General features: G+C 36.5%; 4 protein-coding genes across 7 annotated transcripts; 1 reads left to right on the top strand and 3 right to left on the bottom strand.

Annotated features, from left to right (window-relative positions):
- Positions 1 to 133: 133 nt before the first annotated feature.
- Positions 134 to 15,295, top strand: LOC133839471 (facilitated trehalose transporter Tret1). Of its 4 annotated transcripts, XM_062271056.1 has the most exons (8): positions 2,008 to 2,183; positions 4,107 to 4,229; positions 4,358 to 4,497; positions 4,712 to 4,831; positions 4,891 to 4,976; positions 5,885 to 6,001; positions 13,492 to 14,853; positions 14,918 to 15,295. In XM_062271056.1, the coding sequence occupies exons 2-8, from the start codon at positions 4,189 to 4,191 to the stop codon at positions 15,188 to 15,190; spliced, it is 2,139 nt and encodes a 712-aa protein (XP_062127040.1). In that variant the 5' UTR covers positions 2,008 to 2,183; positions 4,107 to 4,188; the 3' UTR covers positions 15,191 to 15,295. The 4 variants fall into 4 exon arrangements, with proteins under 4 accessions (XP_062127039.1, XP_062127040.1, XP_062127041.1 ...); XM_062271055.1 differs by lacking the exons at positions 2,008 to 2,183; positions 4,107 to 4,229 and adding an exon at positions 134 to 198; XM_062271057.1 differs by lacking the exon at positions 2,008 to 2,183 and having other exon boundaries at positions 4,005 to 4,229.
- LOC133839483 (tabinhibitin 3-like) lies at positions 7,048 to 7,990 on the bottom strand. The gene is made up of 2 exons (XM_062271072.1): positions 7,728 to 7,990; positions 7,048 to 7,669 (listed from the first exon to the last, which is right to left on the bottom strand). Exons 1-2 carry the CDS (start codon positions 7,935 to 7,937, stop codon positions 7,118 to 7,120), a joined length of 762 nt encoding a protein of 253 aa, XP_062127056.1. The 5' UTR covers positions 7,938 to 7,990; the 3' UTR covers positions 7,048 to 7,117.
- Positions 8,975 to 9,882, bottom strand: LOC133839482 (venom allergen 5-like). Its single transcript, XM_062271071.1, has 2 exons — positions 9,642 to 9,882; positions 8,975 to 9,584 (listed from the first exon to the last, which is right to left on the bottom strand). Exons 1-2 carry the CDS (start codon positions 9,852 to 9,854, stop codon positions 9,036 to 9,038), a joined length of 762 nt encoding a protein of 253 aa, XP_062127055.1. The 5' UTR covers positions 9,855 to 9,882; the 3' UTR covers positions 8,975 to 9,035.
- LOC133839480 (WD repeat domain phosphoinositide-interacting protein 3) lies at positions 13,972 to 17,816 on the bottom strand. Its single transcript, XM_062271069.1, has 4 exons — positions 17,606 to 17,816; positions 17,378 to 17,464; positions 15,978 to 16,739; positions 13,972 to 15,899 (listed from the first exon to the last, which is right to left on the bottom strand). Exons 1-4 carry the CDS (start codon positions 17,670 to 17,672, stop codon positions 15,793 to 15,795), a joined length of 1,023 nt encoding a protein of 340 aa, XP_062127053.1. The 5' UTR covers positions 17,673 to 17,816; the 3' UTR covers positions 13,972 to 15,792.
- Positions 17,817 to 17,818: the final 2 nt, after the last annotated feature.

Here is a 17,818-nt window from a genome sequence, read left to right as displayed (position 1 = left end):
ACTTTATTGGTTCGCTTAATGCGATTTTTGGACTGATCAATGCCTTGGTGCAGAAAGTCGGCTATTCAGTGCGCCGGTGTAGTTCAAGAGTAACGCATGGATTTTCATTATTTCTAACGGATGAACATATTCTAATCCAAAAAATAAAATGGCGGAAGCTCGTTTACGCAGAAATATAAGTCGACAAGCACCTACGATGTACGTAAATTAGTACGGATATATACAAAGGTTACATCACTGCATGAATAAACTGAAAGTCATGCCAAAATTGTTTATTGGCAATTAAGTACTTACCTACATCGCATCAAGCTGCGTGTACTTGCTTACATAAGCGACTGTGATGCCTTAAATTATTTAAATTTCGCATTTCCGTTAATTGTCCAGTGGGAAAATTGATCACTTTCAGAGTGCCTAACAATTAAAAAATCCCCACCAGACACTTGTTGCTAATGCATAAACATAAATCACTGCAAATAATCACGTGTGCGGCGCATCACAAACAAAAAAAACCGTTTATTTGGAATTACATAGACCGATTTTTTATTTTTGTGTCTCCCATGACCTTCGCTTCGCATGCCAGTTTTGGAAATTGACAGCGAAACGATATTTTGTATTGAAAATGTGCTTGAATGTTTGTAAGTTGCAACCGAAATAATAACATGATGCATCTGGCTTGCAACAGAAACCCGTTTCGAACACTTTTTCTAATTGCAAACGAAACGCGATGTCAAATTATAGTAAACATCTTTCTGAGTTTCGAATGTAACGATGCGGTGCAATTATAATGACGTTACGTACTTTAAATAGGGCTCCGTCCGATCGATAATCGGTGTGATTTCCTCATTCGATTTGCCAACCATGTGTCAAAACCAATAATTGTACTAGGCACATTAAACTATTTAAAGCTATGCCTACATTTGTATATTTATCACAACTTGGCTAATGGGCTACGAAAAACAAAAAGTGCTTGAGATAATTAGTCAAAGTAAATGTGTCAATAATGTAGATGGGCTTTAGCTATTTACAACTGAAATGTTAATCACCCCTAATAAAAGTTGAAAATGAAGTTAAGAGTTAACTGCAGCTTTTAAAAATTAGTTTAAATCCGGTTTTAATTTCGCACGTTCACGCTCTCTTTCTCTCTCCCTCACTCTCACTTTGACACAATTGAATTCTTAAAATGACGTTTTTTTTTTGTACTGTGGATAATTGGACATTTTGCTGTATGCTAGTTTTACGTCAGTCTGGCAGCATTGTCGGCGGTTCCGTTGCTTTGTTCCACTACAACAATATGTACTTATGTGCATGTGGCTGTGTCTGAATGTCTGAATATTGTGTTGTAATCGCAGCTTTAATTGATTTTATTTTTTGTTTCTATGTTCAAATAGGATAACTATGTTATATAGTAGATACCGGTTTCTGTCTATGCATTGACATTTTGCACTTTGTGTGCAAGTTTTCCGTACTTTTATGTGCATAGCTTGTTCTTTTATACACAGATGAACAACAAGTTGCTTTAACTAGCGTAGTCTGTCTTACTAGCGATCAAGGTGAATTAAATCAGAGTCTTTTGTCGTTAATGCACAATTCACAACAAAAGCTTTTCCAGTGATAGCATTCACAATCAGGCATTTAATACAAGTGAATTGAATGTGATGTGTAGACTCAGCTCTTCTTCTCTCCACTGTATGATAATATTTATAAAGTGTATAACTGAACTTGTTTGCTGCACGAGTTTCGTTAAGCCGTTCGTTCACTTCGGCAGCTGGACGACTGCACTCGGCGGCAGAGCAGAGTGAACGAAACTGTGGAATTGTTTTTGTTTTGTAAGCTGCGTTTCTAACAAACATATTTGTTTTGATTTTTGTTGTTGTTGCTGCTGCTACTGCTGCTGCTGTCTTTCATTAATTGTATTTTGCCATTTCGTTTTCGCGGCAACTGACGAGCCGAGCTTGGGGCTCGTTTTTTTGGTTTTAGGTTTCCGTTTTCAGTTTGTTTTAACCGCGCGACGCGCAAAGATGTTGGCCTAAAGCGAAGCGCACAATATACCGACGAAAATACACATACATACATATGTACATAGCGTAAAATCAAGAATTTAGCGGCATATTAATAGCAAGTGCAAAATCAGTGCAGTGTGTTACACCAATTGGAAAAGCTAATAATCAATTAAAAATCAACGTGTAACAGTAAACCAAAATAAATAATTATTGTAGTTGTACAATATCAAATCTGAGGTGTCAGATTTCGCGATGTTTATAGTAGCAATCTTCTTAAATTTGCCATAATAAATAAACTGACCGTTAATACGATATTTTATTTTTATTTACAAAACTTGAAAATAAAACAAATTTTCGCTTTATAAAATATAGTCAACAAATTGCTTACAAAATCTACAAAAATTTACGCGGAATTCTTCAATGCATAGGAGTTTGTACTTTTACTGATTGCTAAAATGTACCCACAAACAGTAATTGTACCTGGATTGCAAGAAATGTACCAAATGTGGCAACTGTGTTCGTTGTGTTTGCGCGTTGTGGGCCAAAGTTAGAGACCTCTAGGTTTCTTTCTTGTTGTTCAGGTTGCGGTTTATGACATTTGCATTAACAATTCACACTGCATTCTCGATTGCTTACATACAAATATGTATAATTGTACATATATAAAAGTGGGCACATACCTGAGTGTGTGCTTATTATGTCCCGATTGTGTTGTGTACTTTTTTTCATTGGCCTTCACTTCAAAGTGGAAGTTAAAAAAATTACCGACTTTTCCTTCATGCGTTATTCATGCAAATTTTAGTAAACAAATTCTGATTAGTTACAAACCAGTTTGAATGTTATGCAAAAGTGATATTTATTTTTATAAATAAAACTCTTCATTCGATCACTTGTGATATTGCCAACACCTGAGAGAGTTCGTCGTGCCAGCTGGTGCAAAGTACCACAAATAGCTATCAAAATAACCAACAGCAAAGCTAACACAGACCTTTCCAAGAAAAACAAACTAACTGTTGTGGCACGACGACGATTACATACGCTTTGAATACTCACAGAGTAAACATTAATATTGGACTGATTGTTTTTAGTACAGCTAAAGGGTGATAATAAGAATTATATTAACTGAAAACTTTAATAATGCTCGAATTTACACTACACATAATGAATGGAATGAGTAAAATGTATAGCCAAAACATGTCTTTAAAAATATGGTATAACCCGAAGCTAGCGTATGGAAGAAACAACAAGCACAACTTCAATTATAGCCGGCGGGTTAAATGAAAGAAGACGACACAACAGCAATAAATGCAAAATACTTTGTACGCGTGAGATACTCGTAATAGGTGAAGGGTTCCCCATTCCAGGTATAATAATAAAGCTTGAATAGGTGCGGCGGGGAAAGATGAGTACTACTAAATGTTGTCTTTACTATGAGATGCTTTCTCGTTGACCCACAAAATACTCGTATGAGATGGAAAGGATAGAAAAGTTCCGTTACAGGTGCAGCTTGTTTACGAACCTGAAATTTGTGTGTCTTCAGTGCGTCGAACTTTTTTGTAACTCGGAACTGGTTTGGTGTAATTAACAAAAACTTAATCCCCTGGGGTTTGTTCACATATTTTGTTTATATGCAAATAACTTTCGTCTTCATAAACAAGTTGGCGGAGCTTAATGATGAGCAGTTTGAACTTCCAGAGTATATAAAGTTTCCATAAATTTATTTCAACCGTTTGTTAATTAATTAATACACAACAATCATTAACGCCTACAAGTCGAAAGATCATCAAATTTTGTGGAAATAATTCAAGACAATTTGCGCATATTAACACGTACTCGATGCAATATTTTTTTTGTGTCAAACAATTTGACAGTCTCCCCACGCATGCCAAACCTACGAACACTATGAAAAAGAAAGCCAACAACAATAATAAAAGTAACGAAGCTTATTGAATGTTGAGTAATTAACTGTTAAAAAAGTGGTCGATTCGGTAATTCGTAATGAACATCGGCAGTCGGTATAAAAAGTCTCGTTAGGTCTCTCGATAAAAGCTGATCTTGAAAAATGTTTAAAATAAAGATGAACTTACATTTAATATCGTTTTTTAGTTCGCCGCATTCATTACAAAAAAGCACAAACATAAAGTAGAAATATTAAGCAATTAAGAATAATAATCAAGTATACGCCACGATGATCAATGGCAAGGCTGCTGCGTCGCCTGAGAAAAATGGGTAAAACAAAGCAAAGCTTAACAAACAATACCGAATCATTATACTTACAAGCAGCTGATAGATTAAATACAAAACAAAAAAATGTTTTAATTCACTTTGTTTGCTTGTTTTTTTTCTCTGTTTGATAGCGCGCTCAACGATCGTCCATTATTTATGCAAAATGGCGGCAATCGACGCATTTCCGGGGTGAACGATGTGGAAGTGAGCAACTTTCGACGGGCCCTGCCACAGTTTCTAGCTGTTAGTATTAAGAACATATTGCTATTCGGTAAATAACATGTAATACTCGAACTTTTCAATCTAATACAATTTTCTATATGCTAAATTATATAAGCCAGGAATGAAGTTGATGATGATGACTTAACGAACTGTGAATTATTCAAATTTTAATTTGTCTAGCGGCTGCTTCATTCCTTGGCTCGATTAACTCAAAACTCTATTTACAAGTTACGAAACATATGGTAATATTTTGTTAATTTCAGGCTATGGCATGACATTGGGTTTTCCCACAATTGTAATACCCGCCATACAAGGTGGCGAGGGACGCAGCGACGGTCGCAACGGCGAAATTATACTTAACAAAGATGAAATCTCGTGGTTTAGTGAGTGTCAATCGATCAAGGAAATGCATCAGAGCATATGCTAAAAATAACTATTGCAGGTTCTATCAATTTGATCTGTGTGCCCCTCGGTTGTCTCTTCTCGGGCATGTTAACCCAACCGCTGGGCAAACGTCGAGCAATGCAGGTGCGTATCCACTTGGATCATCATCCATCCGAGTATCACATAGCAAACCACAGCGACACTAACATTGACACACTGAACCAGAAATCGAAATAAAACCACGTGACTCGCGTTGAGTTGCGCAACAATTATGCTGATGCGCTAAACCGCGTGATCTCACGCAAATCTCTTGTTTTTATACCCGCTACCCATAGGGTAGAAGGGTATTATAGCTTTGTGACAGCAGGAAATTTATGTAACAGGCATCTCCGACCCCATAAAGTATATGTTTTCTTGATCAGCGTCAACAGGCGAGAAGATCTAGCCATGTCCGTCTGTCTGTCTGTCCGTATGTCTATCTGTCCGTCTGTCTGTATGAACACCTAGATCTCAGAGACTATAAGTGATAGAGCTATAAATTTTTTTCAACAGCATTTATTATGTTTCCACTCAGATCAAGTTTGTTTCAAATTCTTGCCACGCCCATTTCCGCCCCCATAAAGCGACAAAACTCAAATAGCCAGCGTAATTTGAAAGCTAGTGAATTCTGGTATATACAATAATTACTTTAGTCTTTGTGATTCCCTAAAATTTTGGTTGCAATCAGATAAAATTGTCGAAATTATTAAAGAAATACTTTTGTATGGGCTAAAACGCCTACTTACTAGGGGTCTTAGTTGCTGTGGCTGATAATCTAGTATATTTTGCACTCTATAGTATATCTTGAATGTAGTACCATATCATTTGATATATTTTTTAAATGTATTTTTGTGTATTTTTGGAATAATATTGAAATATTTTGCTTTTAAAATGGGTAGCGGGTATCTCATAGTCGAGCACACTCGACTGTATTTTTCTTACCTTTTCATTATGTATCTGCAAATGTAAATGTAAACGTTAATGTATCTGTATCGTTTTTGTATCGCTTTCAGTTTGTCAACCTGCCCATACTGGCTGCCTGGCTAATGTTTCACTTTTCAACGCGTACCGAGCATCTGTATGCAGCTTTATGCTTGGCTGGCCTCGGTGGCGGTTTGATGGAAGCACCTGTAAGTACAGATCACGAACCAACTAACAACAAATAATTGCATTTTTGTAGTGGCATCTTCGAGTGTCGACCTTGCCGAGTGCAATGTATCCGATTTGTCACTCTTCCCCCTCTCTCAGTTTGCCTATTTCAAATTCACTCGTCTAATGGTTACATAGTTGCAATTATTCAGTTGAGCTGATAAGCAATAATTCAAGTAATAAAGTTTCCTAGCTAGCTTTTTGGGAATTTACGGGAACAGTCTTCAGATTCATATTATAAAGCTTGCTAAATCCTTACAAGAAATTTTCGTATAGCATTTTAATTAACTGTAAGCCCATCCATATTTTTCATCAAAATATTACATTTATTTATATGAAATATGTGGTATTGGTATCACGAAATTCTCTATTCATTGATCGATTTCAATCATTAAAGAATTGTTTCTTATTTTTAAATACTTTGGTTAGAATAACTGTTCCTTCCACCGCCTCATTTCACAATTATTTCAAATGAATTTAATAACGTTCGATGATTTGCAATTCTTTAAAACAAAGCAAATTAATGAAGGAAAAAACGGGAAATGAAAAGACACTTTATAAAATGTTTGACGCAAAGCACTGAGGGAATTAAATTGATCACTTGGTACAGGAATATGATCGTTTCAGAACAAGTTTCTTAATAAAAATAAGTATACTGAATTAATGAGAAATAAATTAAATGTATACGAACATATACTTTTTAGAACCGCATTATTAGTTAAATTGCTCAATTTCGGCTGATTTGTTTTTATTACCTTTGATAAACATTTCATCTTAAATAGTTTTGTGCTGACTAAGTTTGTTTAATTTTGCACTTCAAGTAGCTTTCTGAATGATGTATTATGAAAACGCCCACTTCCGCCCTCAAATAAAAATTGAATAACAAGCTGTATTATGAAATATAGTTCATCTCCTAAATAGTTTTGTGCAAACACAGATCGATTTACTGAATAAGATTGATCGTTAATTTTTATCTGGATCGCTAATTTTACTTGATCGACTAATTTTACTTGATCGAAAACACAGCAGAAAACTTATATTTATTTGAGATAACAAACATTTTATTTCTGTCGTGAAATATGTAATCAAATTAAACTTTAAAAATCATACAATTTTTGGCCAGGCTTTACATCCGTGTCATATAAACAGGTGATATAGTACCAAGGTAATCTACCGGGTTTTCGTGTCATCATGCCGCATCCCACTTCGTTCGCTCTTTGATTAATTATATTTGCGAATGCATAATCCCAATTCGAGGCATCCGATGGAAAACTCTCAACAAAACTTGCATTTACCCTAAGGAAGTTGCCACCTATATATTTAATTGCCAAAATTAGAAAATCCTCTGGTTTCATATTACTGTTCTGAGGAGGAATTTGCCAATCCGTTGAAGACCGACCTACATGCAGGAAACGTGGTGTATTTACACAGTCCATGCCAGTTGCATTGTTGCAATAGTTTGTGATCCTCATGGCCAGAACGGAAAGATCTTGGTTCCATTTCAACTTAGGCAAGCCCTTAGCTATGGGCAGATTTTGCCAACTGACTTTCGACATATTCTCACGTATGTTATTATGAACGTCGATGATGTCTGTCTCGATTTTTTCCACGTTGACACCTGATCGGGGCTTTTCACAATGTGATCCCCACTTTAAAGTTTTGGTTTAGCTTATCGGACTGATCACTGATATTGATTGAAACACTTACAAATGGATTGCCGCAGGCGATGTGTTTCACATTCTCTGGACATAGACCTTTGCGGCAATAGTTTTCTGGAGGAGTTGGGGAAACCAGTTTACCACGCAACTTGTATTTGTTTACTTTGGTCTTAAAGATTGGGGGTTCAAAAAAGCGAATCGAATATAGCTGATCTATGACAGCAGTGCAAAGGATAAACATTGCTAACTGAATGTGCATTCTAAATAGTTCACTCAATGACTGAAGTTTTGAGAACTTGGACAGTGTTTAGATATATTGAATATGATGCAATTCGTTTCATATTCTATAAATTAGCAACAGTAATTACATTATTGTGAGACTTGCAGCAACTTAAGTGTTACTTTGTTGTGCACTTTATTTTCTACACACTATTGAAGACGTTCACTAACGATAAAATTTAAAGTCATATATTTATATTTTTAAGCTTATTTATTTGCAGATATCTTCTTAACTAAACTTAGACTGATCGTTGATCAGACATATTAAATAAAACCATTGTTTTGAGCCCTATTTTATTTTTCAATATCATTATTATTGCGCGATGTATTTGATGGGGATTTTAAAACAAATATATAAATTAATCACATAAAGCATTACTCTTGTCTTCATTTCGAAACAATTTTCTACCATGTGATACATTAAACAGTAGTTTATTTTCCAATAACCTTTGCTAAAATCAATACTTCCTAATAACTTAAATGATATCTTAATATTTTGTTTAAACCAAAAAAAATAAAAAATTTTCTTGACAACATTTTTTTAAGTTTAACCGGTTTTTGAGAGAAACATGTTTGCTTTTAGTACTTTTGTTTAATATTTCCCAAATCTGGTAAATAAGAATTTTAAAAGTGTGCAAAAATTAAACAACTGATATTGTTAGGTATATTTAATAAAAAGATATCTAAAATGTAATTCGTTCCATGGGAAAATCAATAGGTAACGTCAATTAATAGTATCCTCCATCCATTTAGGGAAAAGTAACGGAAGGTTCAGGATTCTGTAAAATTTTCTCTAAGTATACCGTTTATAACAAAAAATATATTTCATACGTCTCATGAAATTTTCCTGCATTTTTTTGAACTGATAAATAAAGAAAGATTACAAATAATATGTTCGTTGATATGCTAAAATTAATATTGCATTCATTTAGTATTTTGTATATACTGTATATACAATATGTATATAAATTGTGCTACTTTCCATGTCACATTATCACGAATTTTTTGCTCCGTTTATTTATTTGTTTTACATTTTATTATATGGTACCAGAGCTTAAATAAATGTATAAACAAGAAATTAATCGTACAATTTTTGCCCAGGCTTAACCTTATCGTTATAAAGACAAGTGACATAGTAAAATGGAGATAAACCAGGATTTCGTATCAACATGCCACAACCCACAAAGCGAACCTTTTGATTAATAATGTTTGCAAATTCAAGTTCATCCTCCAAAGCATCAGGGGGAAACTTTTCAACATGGTTCGGGTCGAAACATTTATAATAGTCCCCCCAATATTTAATCGTTTCAAGAATAAAGTTCTCTGGAGATATATTCTTAGAACTGTTTGTAGTTTCGTGGTAAAAGGAATTCCGGGCCACATGAAGAAAATGTGGCGTATTCACGCACTTACTAGCCTCTTCATCATTGCAAAAGTTTGTGATCCTCATCGCCAGTATGGAGAGCTCTTCATTCCAATGGATTTTCGGCAAACCTTTAGCCAGGGGTAATTTACCCAAACCTGATACCGATAATTTTGCCCGGTAATTATTATGAAGGTCTTCGATTTTTGTCTTTATTTTGTCCATGTTGACTCCTGCCCGAGGTTTTGTACACTCTGGTCCCCACTTTAATGTATATTGTTAAATGTTCGATCTGATATTTACATTGAGTGAAACACTTACAAACGGATTGTCACAAGCGATGTGTTGCACATTCGGCGGACATAGATCTTTGCGGCAATAGTTCTCGGGTGGAGTTGGCGAAGATAGTTTCCTTCGCGTCCTATAAACTGACACTTTCGTTTTAAACAATGGGACGCTCCAAAAATGAGGCGAACTTAGCAGCTGATCTACGAACGAAGTGCAAAACACTAAAACTGCTAACCTAATGTGCATCTTTAATAATTCACTCACTGACTGTTGTTCTTACAAATACTTTATATACCTAAAACGATATGTGATCTGTACTCAATCAATTATCAACGCCAGTAACATTCCAAGATATAAATATGAAGGAATGCTACAGTCGACTCGACCGTGAGATACCTGTTAAACATTTTCAATATGAAAGAAATTTAAAGTCGACTCGATCGTGCGATACCTGTTAAACATTTTCAATAAAAACGAAATAGTAATATAACCATTACATTCAAAATATACCATAGAGTACAAAATATACTAGATTGTCTAAGAAAGCATTGAAGCTCATGTACGTGCAAGCTTTTGTTTGTCATTTTAATTTATTTTCTTAAGTTGATTAGTATTTTTACTTTTTAGAATTAAATTAATTGTTGTATCGTGACTCAAAACGGTTTACAAAATAGGTTTTTAATCTTTGTACATAAATATACAAAAGTTTTGAATATCAATTGATCTTTAGCCATTCCTTTAAAGTGTTCACAATATGTCATATAATTTTTCTCCAGGCTTGGGTTTATCGTTATATAGACATGTAATATGATAAGTTGGATATAAGGTTGCTCCTTGAATCAACATACCGCATCCCACGTGGCGAACTCTTTGATTAAATAAGTTTGCTAATTCACATTCAAAAGTCTCTGGATTTTGTGGAAAGTGTGTAACAACCTCCGGTTTGATATAAGCACAATGACTACTCCAAAATTTGATCACATTAATTATAAAGTCATAAGCAGTAAAATTTGGAAAGTGTCGTATAGCTGTAACCGAACTCCGGGCCACATTCGGGAAATCTGGCGTATTAAAACAATCGTTGCCAGTCGCATTATTGCAATAATTTGTGATCCTCATCGCCAGGACGGAGAGTTCTTGGCTCCAATGCACTTTTGGCAATTTTTTAGCAACGGGCAAATTACCCAAGGGTTTTAGGCTTAATTGTGTGCGCATATTGTTATGAAGATCAACGATCTCTGCCCGGTATTTTTCCATGTTGACACCTGCACGAGGTTTTGGGCAATGTGGTCCCCACTTTAATGTAAAGTAATGGAGTGAATCTTGACTAATTTCGTTTTGTTAATTTTAATGAAAACACTTACAAATTGATAGTTGCAGGCGATGTGTTTCTCATTTGCTGGGCACAGATCGTTACGACACAAGTCTTGTGGAGGAGTTGGTAAAATTATTTGACCACGCGTCTTGTATTGTGATATTTTGGTTTTAAATATTGGATGATCAAAAAAGCGAGCGGAGCTCAACCTATCTGTGATAAAAGTGCACAAGAATAACAGTGCTAACTGAATGTGCATCGTTAAAAAAAACTCACTTACTAAAATGCTTTAACATTAACATTTGTAGATATTTAAAATGCAATTCAATCCATTTAAAATTAATTGGCAATACTAATTTCATCTACCGTTAAGAGTAGAAGCGAGTTGAGACTTCTTTAGACCATATACATAGCTGTCTAAAACCTGCATGCAATACCTTGTAATATAATAATAGTCAAAATATTTCTGGTAACGAAGATACCAAATACTTTAACACAACAAGTCAATAAATAGTTGGGGTGAACAAAGCTGATTACGTAATAGAATATTTATTATTGTGTCACAACCACTTTTTACAATTTTCTGATAATAATTTTAATTGTTCTACATAGCTGTAGAATGTTGTCACGTTTGGTATTTGGTGCTGTTTTGCTTAGACTACAATAAAAATTGGCATTTGACTTGTTTCGATTTATCTAGCTATGAGAAATATATGTAGTACTATTTAAGTAGTTATAACTTCGCCAATTTATGCCTAACTGTGAGATATCCACTACCCGTAAAAATAAAAATCAATTCTAAAAACATACCAATTTAATCTACTAAAAATACTGAAAATATACATCGATATAGTACTATCTTCAAAACATACCATACACTACAAAATATACTAGATTGTCAGTCTAATCAACTAAGATCCTTTTGCAGTAGACGCTTTTTGCCATACAAAAGTATTTTCTGAATAACTTCTACAAATTTCTCTGGTCACAATATAATTTTCAGGAATCTTAAATTCTGTAGTTATTATTACGACTTTTGCTTCAGAATTGCGATTGGCGAAAGTGGGAGTGTTTTGAGCTAAACTTGAACAAGTGTTGTCGAAAAGTTCTATCACTTTTATGTTTTTATACCCGCTACCCATAGGGTAGAAGGGTATTATAACTTTGTGCCGACAGGAAATGTATGTAACAGGTAGAAGGAGGCATCTCCGACCCTATAAAGTATATATATTCTGATCAGCGTCAACAGCCGAGACGATATAGCCATGTCCGTCTGTCCGTCTGTGTGTCTGTCCGTCTGTGTGTCTGTCCGTCTGTGTGTCTGTCCGTCTGTCCGTATGAACACCTAGATCTCAGAGACTATAAGAGATAGAGCTATAATTTTTTCGACAGCATTTGTTATGTTTGCACGCAGATCAAGTTTGTTTCAAATTTTTGTCACGCCCACTTCCGCCCCCGCAAATCAAATGGTATATACAACAATAACTGTAGTAGTTATGATTCCTGAAAATTTGAATCAGATAAAAATTGTGTTTTAAAGAAATACTTTTGTATGGGCAAAAACGCCTACTTACTAGGGGTATGAGTTGCTTTGGCTGACAATCTGGTATATTGCGCCGACTATGGTATATTTTGAATGCGGTACTACTCCGATATACCACATATACCAGTTGGTATATTTTTAGTATTTTGCAATATATTTGGTATATTTTGAGAATAATACCGCAAAATATATTGCTTTTATTTAAAATGGGTAGTGGGTAACTCACAGTCGAGTACACTCGACTGTAGCTTTTACTGTTTTTTAGGTTTTTCAATAATTTTATAAAAAAATCCTGCGTTTAAATAAATGTGATACCTCTTCTAGTTTAGCCAGTATACTGATTTAAAGTTGTTTGGTGGTGGTTAAAAAATAAGCTGTGATTCACTGTAGGCCAGACAGACAGACGGACATACAATGCTATGATCAATACGTTAAACCTTTGCGAAGCACTGGAACAATTTTTCCGATAGAAAATACCTATTGGGTTTATAGAATATATCGCAAGCTAAAAGACGCCGATTTTCGAAGTACATAATTTACATAGCAACACTTCAAGATATGCAAACACTTGTGGCATAATTCTCTTGGACTAAAAAAAGAATTCAGTAACTTGCTATTGTATGATTAATTCAAATATCTACTAAATTCAACATAAATTTATCATTATTGAGATATTTTACTATAGAAAGTATTTAATAAAAACAAAGTCGAAATATTATGTTATAGCATACATATGTACATATATACAAAAAATGTTAAAATATAGATGATAAGAATGTTGTACTATTTAGTCAAGTAAGCTTGCAATTATGTTTGAATTGTTCCATTTTTGGAAGCACTTCATGAAGTCAGCGATGTAATTTGCGTTGTCATTGTCACATGGCCACATGATCAATGTTGAGCTTGGTAGTTAGTTGCCTTGGCATGCCACTTAATGTGGCAAGTGTTGCAAATAGCAAACATAAACTGTAGTAAATGTCAGAGTGCTAAAACAATGTTCTTCACCTTTTGTTTGTTTTTTGCAGGTGCTAACATATGTGGCCGAGATCACAGAGCCAAAGTATCGCGGTATACTGTCCGCCTTGGGCACCACCTGTGTGATCACCGGCGTCTTTGTGCAATTCATACTTGGCTCGCTGATGGACTGGCGCAGTGTGGCAGCTGTGAGTGCCGCTTTTCCCGTGATCACCATTGTGATGCTCTGCTTTGTGCCCGAGAGTCCCATTTGGCTGATACGCGAGCATCGCTTCCTGGAGGCCGTCAAGTCGCTGCAATGGCTGCGCGGTTGGGTGCCGGAGCACATGATTGAGGCGGAGTTCAATCAGCTGTACGACGAGCTGATCACCCAAAAGGCCATCGAGGAGGCAGCCGAGGGAGGAGCTGCATCGCCGGGACAACGACGCACGCTGAAAATGCGTCTGCGCATGTGGCGCAAGCGAACTTTCCTGGTGCCTTTCCTACTCGTCTCCTTCACCTTCTTCACGGGTCACTTTTCCGGCAAGACACCGCTGCAGACGTATGCGGTGCAAATCTTCCACACTCTGAAGGCACCCATGAACAAATACCATGCCACCATTCTGTTGGGCGTGGCCGAGATGATCTCTACCATACTGGGCGTCATTCTCATACATTTCACGGGCAAACGTCCGCTGGTCTTGGTCTCGACGGTGGGCACCGGACTGTGCTTTTTGGGCACCGCGACCTACGCTCATTTCCTAAACGAAGTTCCCGGTTTTGGAGTGAACAATGTGGTCATCAATGCATCTGCCATCGTGCCCAAGGATAGCATTATCTCGCAGGCGAATATATCCAAAATATTTGAGAGTCAACGGCAGGATGAGCTGCAGGAGCAACAGGAGCTGACTACTCTATTGCCAGATCTGGAAATGTATACAACCGAGTCAGGAAATCGCAGCAGGCGAGAGTTGGACACCACAATGCAGCCGGAGGAGGATCTAGAGACTACTACGCTGCTGCCGGAAGATTCGAGTGTCATGCCGAGCTCCACTGAGCGCAGTGAATTGACTTCTTCGAAGCCACCCATTGCCGAGGATCTATTGCTGACTGTTCCCAAACAGAAGACCAACTATTTGGTTTGGGTGCCGCTGATTCTGTTACTGCTCTCCGCCTTCTTCTCACATCTGGGCATACGTATGATACCCTGGATTCTCATTGGCGAAGTCTTTCCCGCGGACATTCGTAACAGCGCCTCGGGATTTGCCGGTGGCGTTGGTTATGTTTTTGGCTTTTTAGCCAATAAACTGTTTCTCTTCATGTTGGCTACATTGACGCTACCAGGCACATTTGCTTTCTATGCCACAGTTGCGTTTGTTGGCACCATTGTCCTCTACTTTACACTTCCCGAGACAGAGGGTCGCACTCTGGGCGTGAGTTGAAACTAGCCGTAAAATGAATGCTTGGATTAACAACTTTATATATTTGTTATTGCAGGAAATCGAGGCACATTTCTCGAAGAAATCCGATATGAATCTGTTGCGCAAACAGCCATCGCCGAAGGAGCTTGAGAAACAACAACAGACGCAACCGTCCAATGCTATACACTTGGACAATCTGCAGAATCTACATGTGCCAATCAGTTCGCAGCAGCAGGCGAAGATTATCCACCTGCAACAAAGTGATTTTGCGCCGCAAGCAAACAGTAATCCTCTCAGAGGTGCCACCAATCACGCCTTCGAGGAGAGCAGCAATACAACACACTTGTAATTCCATAGACACATTTGTAATATTTTCCTCCTTTCACTTTCACATAAATACTTGATAATCCAGTGATATTTATAAGTAACAAAGCAATACAATACCAAAAGCTGATGTTTGATTTCATTTTGATGGCCAACTTTTCCCTATAACCCAATTTCCAGTATAAATATAATAATGTGTAGAAAGATCAGCGTTCTAGCTCTTACTATTTAGATTTAGCGTTGATAGTATCTTCAGTAAGTTTTGTATTTGCCCATCGAATTCAATTATAACATAATTGAGAGGAACTCTTTAAACTTTTCCGCATTGTCTAGATTCCAAACTACTTCAAGTTGTTCCGCTTAAAGCGTAAGCTTACAATTTGACAGCTTACATACTTAGCTTAGCGTGCGATCAATTCTGGTGTGTGTTGGATTCTCATTTAAATGACAACTTTGATTTGTTAACTAGATTTTTATGTGAACTTCCGACTTGTAACGTTTGTTTAAAGCATGCTTAAGTATAATTTTGTATAACACATTTTTCTTTTATGTATATATGTATGTATGTATATGTAGATATTAATATGCAGTTAGAGGACAGGCGTCAGAGAGTAAAATTGTTCAACTTTAAGTTTCGTCATCCTGGAGCTCCAGGAACTGCGTGCAAACATCCCGACTGCATTCGCCCTTGCTATTGAATAGGAATTTATAGTAATGTCCATCGGCACAAATTGCTAAAAATTGAATTAATAAATATAAATTATTTTATAATCATATTAAAATTGTGCATTGTGCATTGTTCTGTCGCTTACCCACAACCGAATTGGAATCGGCGCCAAAGGCACATATACAGCGAGGTCCTTGTGGTATGGAGAATTTCACAAAGCTCCATTGACTTGAGAAATACTTGGGTAAAATGGGAAGTGACGATTGCTGCGGCTTGTTGCCCTCCAAGTTAAAGACATGAATGGTGCCATGATCAGAGGCAACCACAATCATAGTGGATTGATGATTAAAATTAATGCAAAATATATTAGCATGATTGCTGCCACGCCGCAGTTCCGACACCTTTTTGCCATTCTCCGTATCAAAGATGCGAATTAGCGTGCCCTTCTCACCAGCGGTGGCCAGCCGTGTGCCCTGCAAATTGAGAGCAATACAACTTATTGCTGCCTCGTGAGCGATCACTTCCAAGGGGGCACGCTCTGTGTTGGCAAGATCAACGATCTGTACATGGCCGGTTCGTCGACCCGGGAATGCTAGTAGGCTTTTATTGCTATGCGGACAGAGCACACACAAGCCATTCGGGTTGGCGCTCGTCTCAAACACATGCAACTGTTGTGGCTGCTGTGTGAATGTGTACACCTTGATCACGCCCTCCAGCACAACAACGATGCGATCACGTCGCAGACGTACCGCACGCACCGGCTGATTAAAGTCCAATGAAATGGCCGGCGATTTCTTCAGGTCATCCCAGACGATCACTTTATTGGGTGGATATAGAGGCCTAATGCCCCCACCAACCAGTGCCAGATAATTGCAACGAAAGAGCATTTCAACATGACTAAGGCCACCTGCATGAAATGAAAACAATACAATGATTAGGGCATGGAAAGTCATACTTTCAAAGTAAAAATATTTATTTATAAAAATATTTTTTTTATTTATTTATATATTTAAGTCACTTTCTCACAACTTGCAAAGTGTATTAGTATGTGGGAAAAGTTCACATACAAATATTGTATATTTGAATATATCAGCAGTTACTTTAAAAATCGATAATTATTTGATAAACTTGATAGCAAATCCTAAGTAAATGATAAAAATAAGTTCTTAATTCCAAAGATAACAATTATCGTTTTTATTTTTATCATAACTATTAGTTTTGATAAAAATATTAAGTTATGATTACTATCGGGTTATAGGATGCGTATATATTAGTATGTATTTATTTAGTTTGTCATTTCGATAAAAGATTTTGATTGCACGAATTTTGTTATCAGCAGACAGATTTTCACACACCTCCAAACTGCTGTCTTTGTTGCAAAATAGGGCTCACTTACATTCATATATACACATACTAAATTTTTCAAAAAATATTTTATGGCAAGGCGCCATCAAAGATGCTTTGTGTCCGTTTTCAGACGTTTATTCGATCAGCAGCACGTAAATAGCGCCACACATACACACACCAACACCAACATACACTTACCTTCGGGAAAGTATTGACGTTCCTTTTCCTTCAGTGGATCACAATTGTATACCCGAAATCCGGTATCAGTGGCACAAGCAAAGCATCCTGCGGCGCAATTACAAAATTAATCATGTCAGACACATTTATAGGTGCATACATATAGTATACTTAAGCACGTTGGATTTTCATGTTCAATGAATATGTAAACAACAAACAAAGTGCATTATGATGATGTTTTTTACTCACCTTGGTCCTGGTTAAAGCCAGCATAAAGTAGGCCGTTGCCGTACGGATTCTGATCCGTCAAATTCATTGCAAATTGTTTGTATTTTCACACCCAATTCTTAGCAAGTTTTTTATATGTAAAACCTTAAATTTGTATCTGCGTGATGGGATGATTATTTATTTTTTGTACATTTGTACAGGGAACCGGTGTGACCACAAGATAAGTTTTAATGA

Source organism: Drosophila sulfurigaster, chromosome 2R (assembly GCF_023558435.1).
Source record: "Drosophila sulfurigaster albostrigata strain 15112-1811.04 chromosome 2R, ASM2355843v2, whole genome shotgun sequence".
NCBI lineage: Eukaryota > Metazoa > Arthropoda > Insecta > Diptera > Drosophilidae > Drosophila > Drosophila sulfurigaster.
The sequence above is the reverse complement of the archived record's forward strand: the minus strand, read 5'-3'. Positions and strand labels throughout refer to the sequence as shown.

Excerpts from the sequence above, each read along its gene's own strand:
- LOC133839480 (XM_062271069.1), bottom strand. The coding sequence starts at position 17,672 with ATGAATTTGACGGATCAGAATCCGTACGGCAACGGCCTACTTTATGCT. Across the intron at positions 16,740-17,377 it reads ACGTCAATACTTTCCCGAAG|GTGGCCTTAGTCATGTTGAA; the intron begins GTAAGTGTATGT and ends CATTTCATGCAG. Across the intron at positions 15,900-15,977 it reads CGATTCCAATTCGGTTGTGG|CAATTTGTGCCGATGGACAT; the intron begins GTAAGCGACAGA and ends TTCAATTTTTAG.
- LOC133839471 (XM_062271055.1), top strand. The coding sequence starts at position 149 with ATGGCGGAAGCTCGTTTACGCAGAAATATAAGTCGACAAGCACCTACG. Across the intron at positions 199-4,357 it reads AGTCGACAAGCACCTACGAT|CGCGCTCAACGATCGTCCAT; the intron begins GTACGTAAATTA and ends TCTGTTTGATAG. Across the intron at positions 6,002-13,491 it reads GCGGTTTGATGGAAGCACCT|GTGCTAACATATGTGGCCGA; the intron begins GTAAGTACAGAT and ends TGTTTTTTGCAG.
- LOC133839482 (XM_062271071.1), bottom strand. The coding sequence starts at position 9,854 with ATGCACATTAGGTTAGCAGTTTTAGTGTTTTGCACTTCGTTCGTAGAT. Across the intron at positions 9,585-9,641 it reads TCGCTTGTGACAATCCGTTT|TGGGGACCAGAGTGTACAAA; the intron begins GTAAGTGTTTCA and ends TATACATTAAAG.
- LOC133839483 (XM_062271072.1), bottom strand. The coding sequence starts at position 7,937 with ATGCACATTCAGTTAGCAATGTTTATCCTTTGCACTGCTGTCATAGAT. Across the intron at positions 7,670-7,727 it reads TCGCCTGCGGCAATCCATTT|TGGGGATCACATTGTGAAAA; the intron begins GTAAGTGTTTCA and ends AAAACTTTAAAG.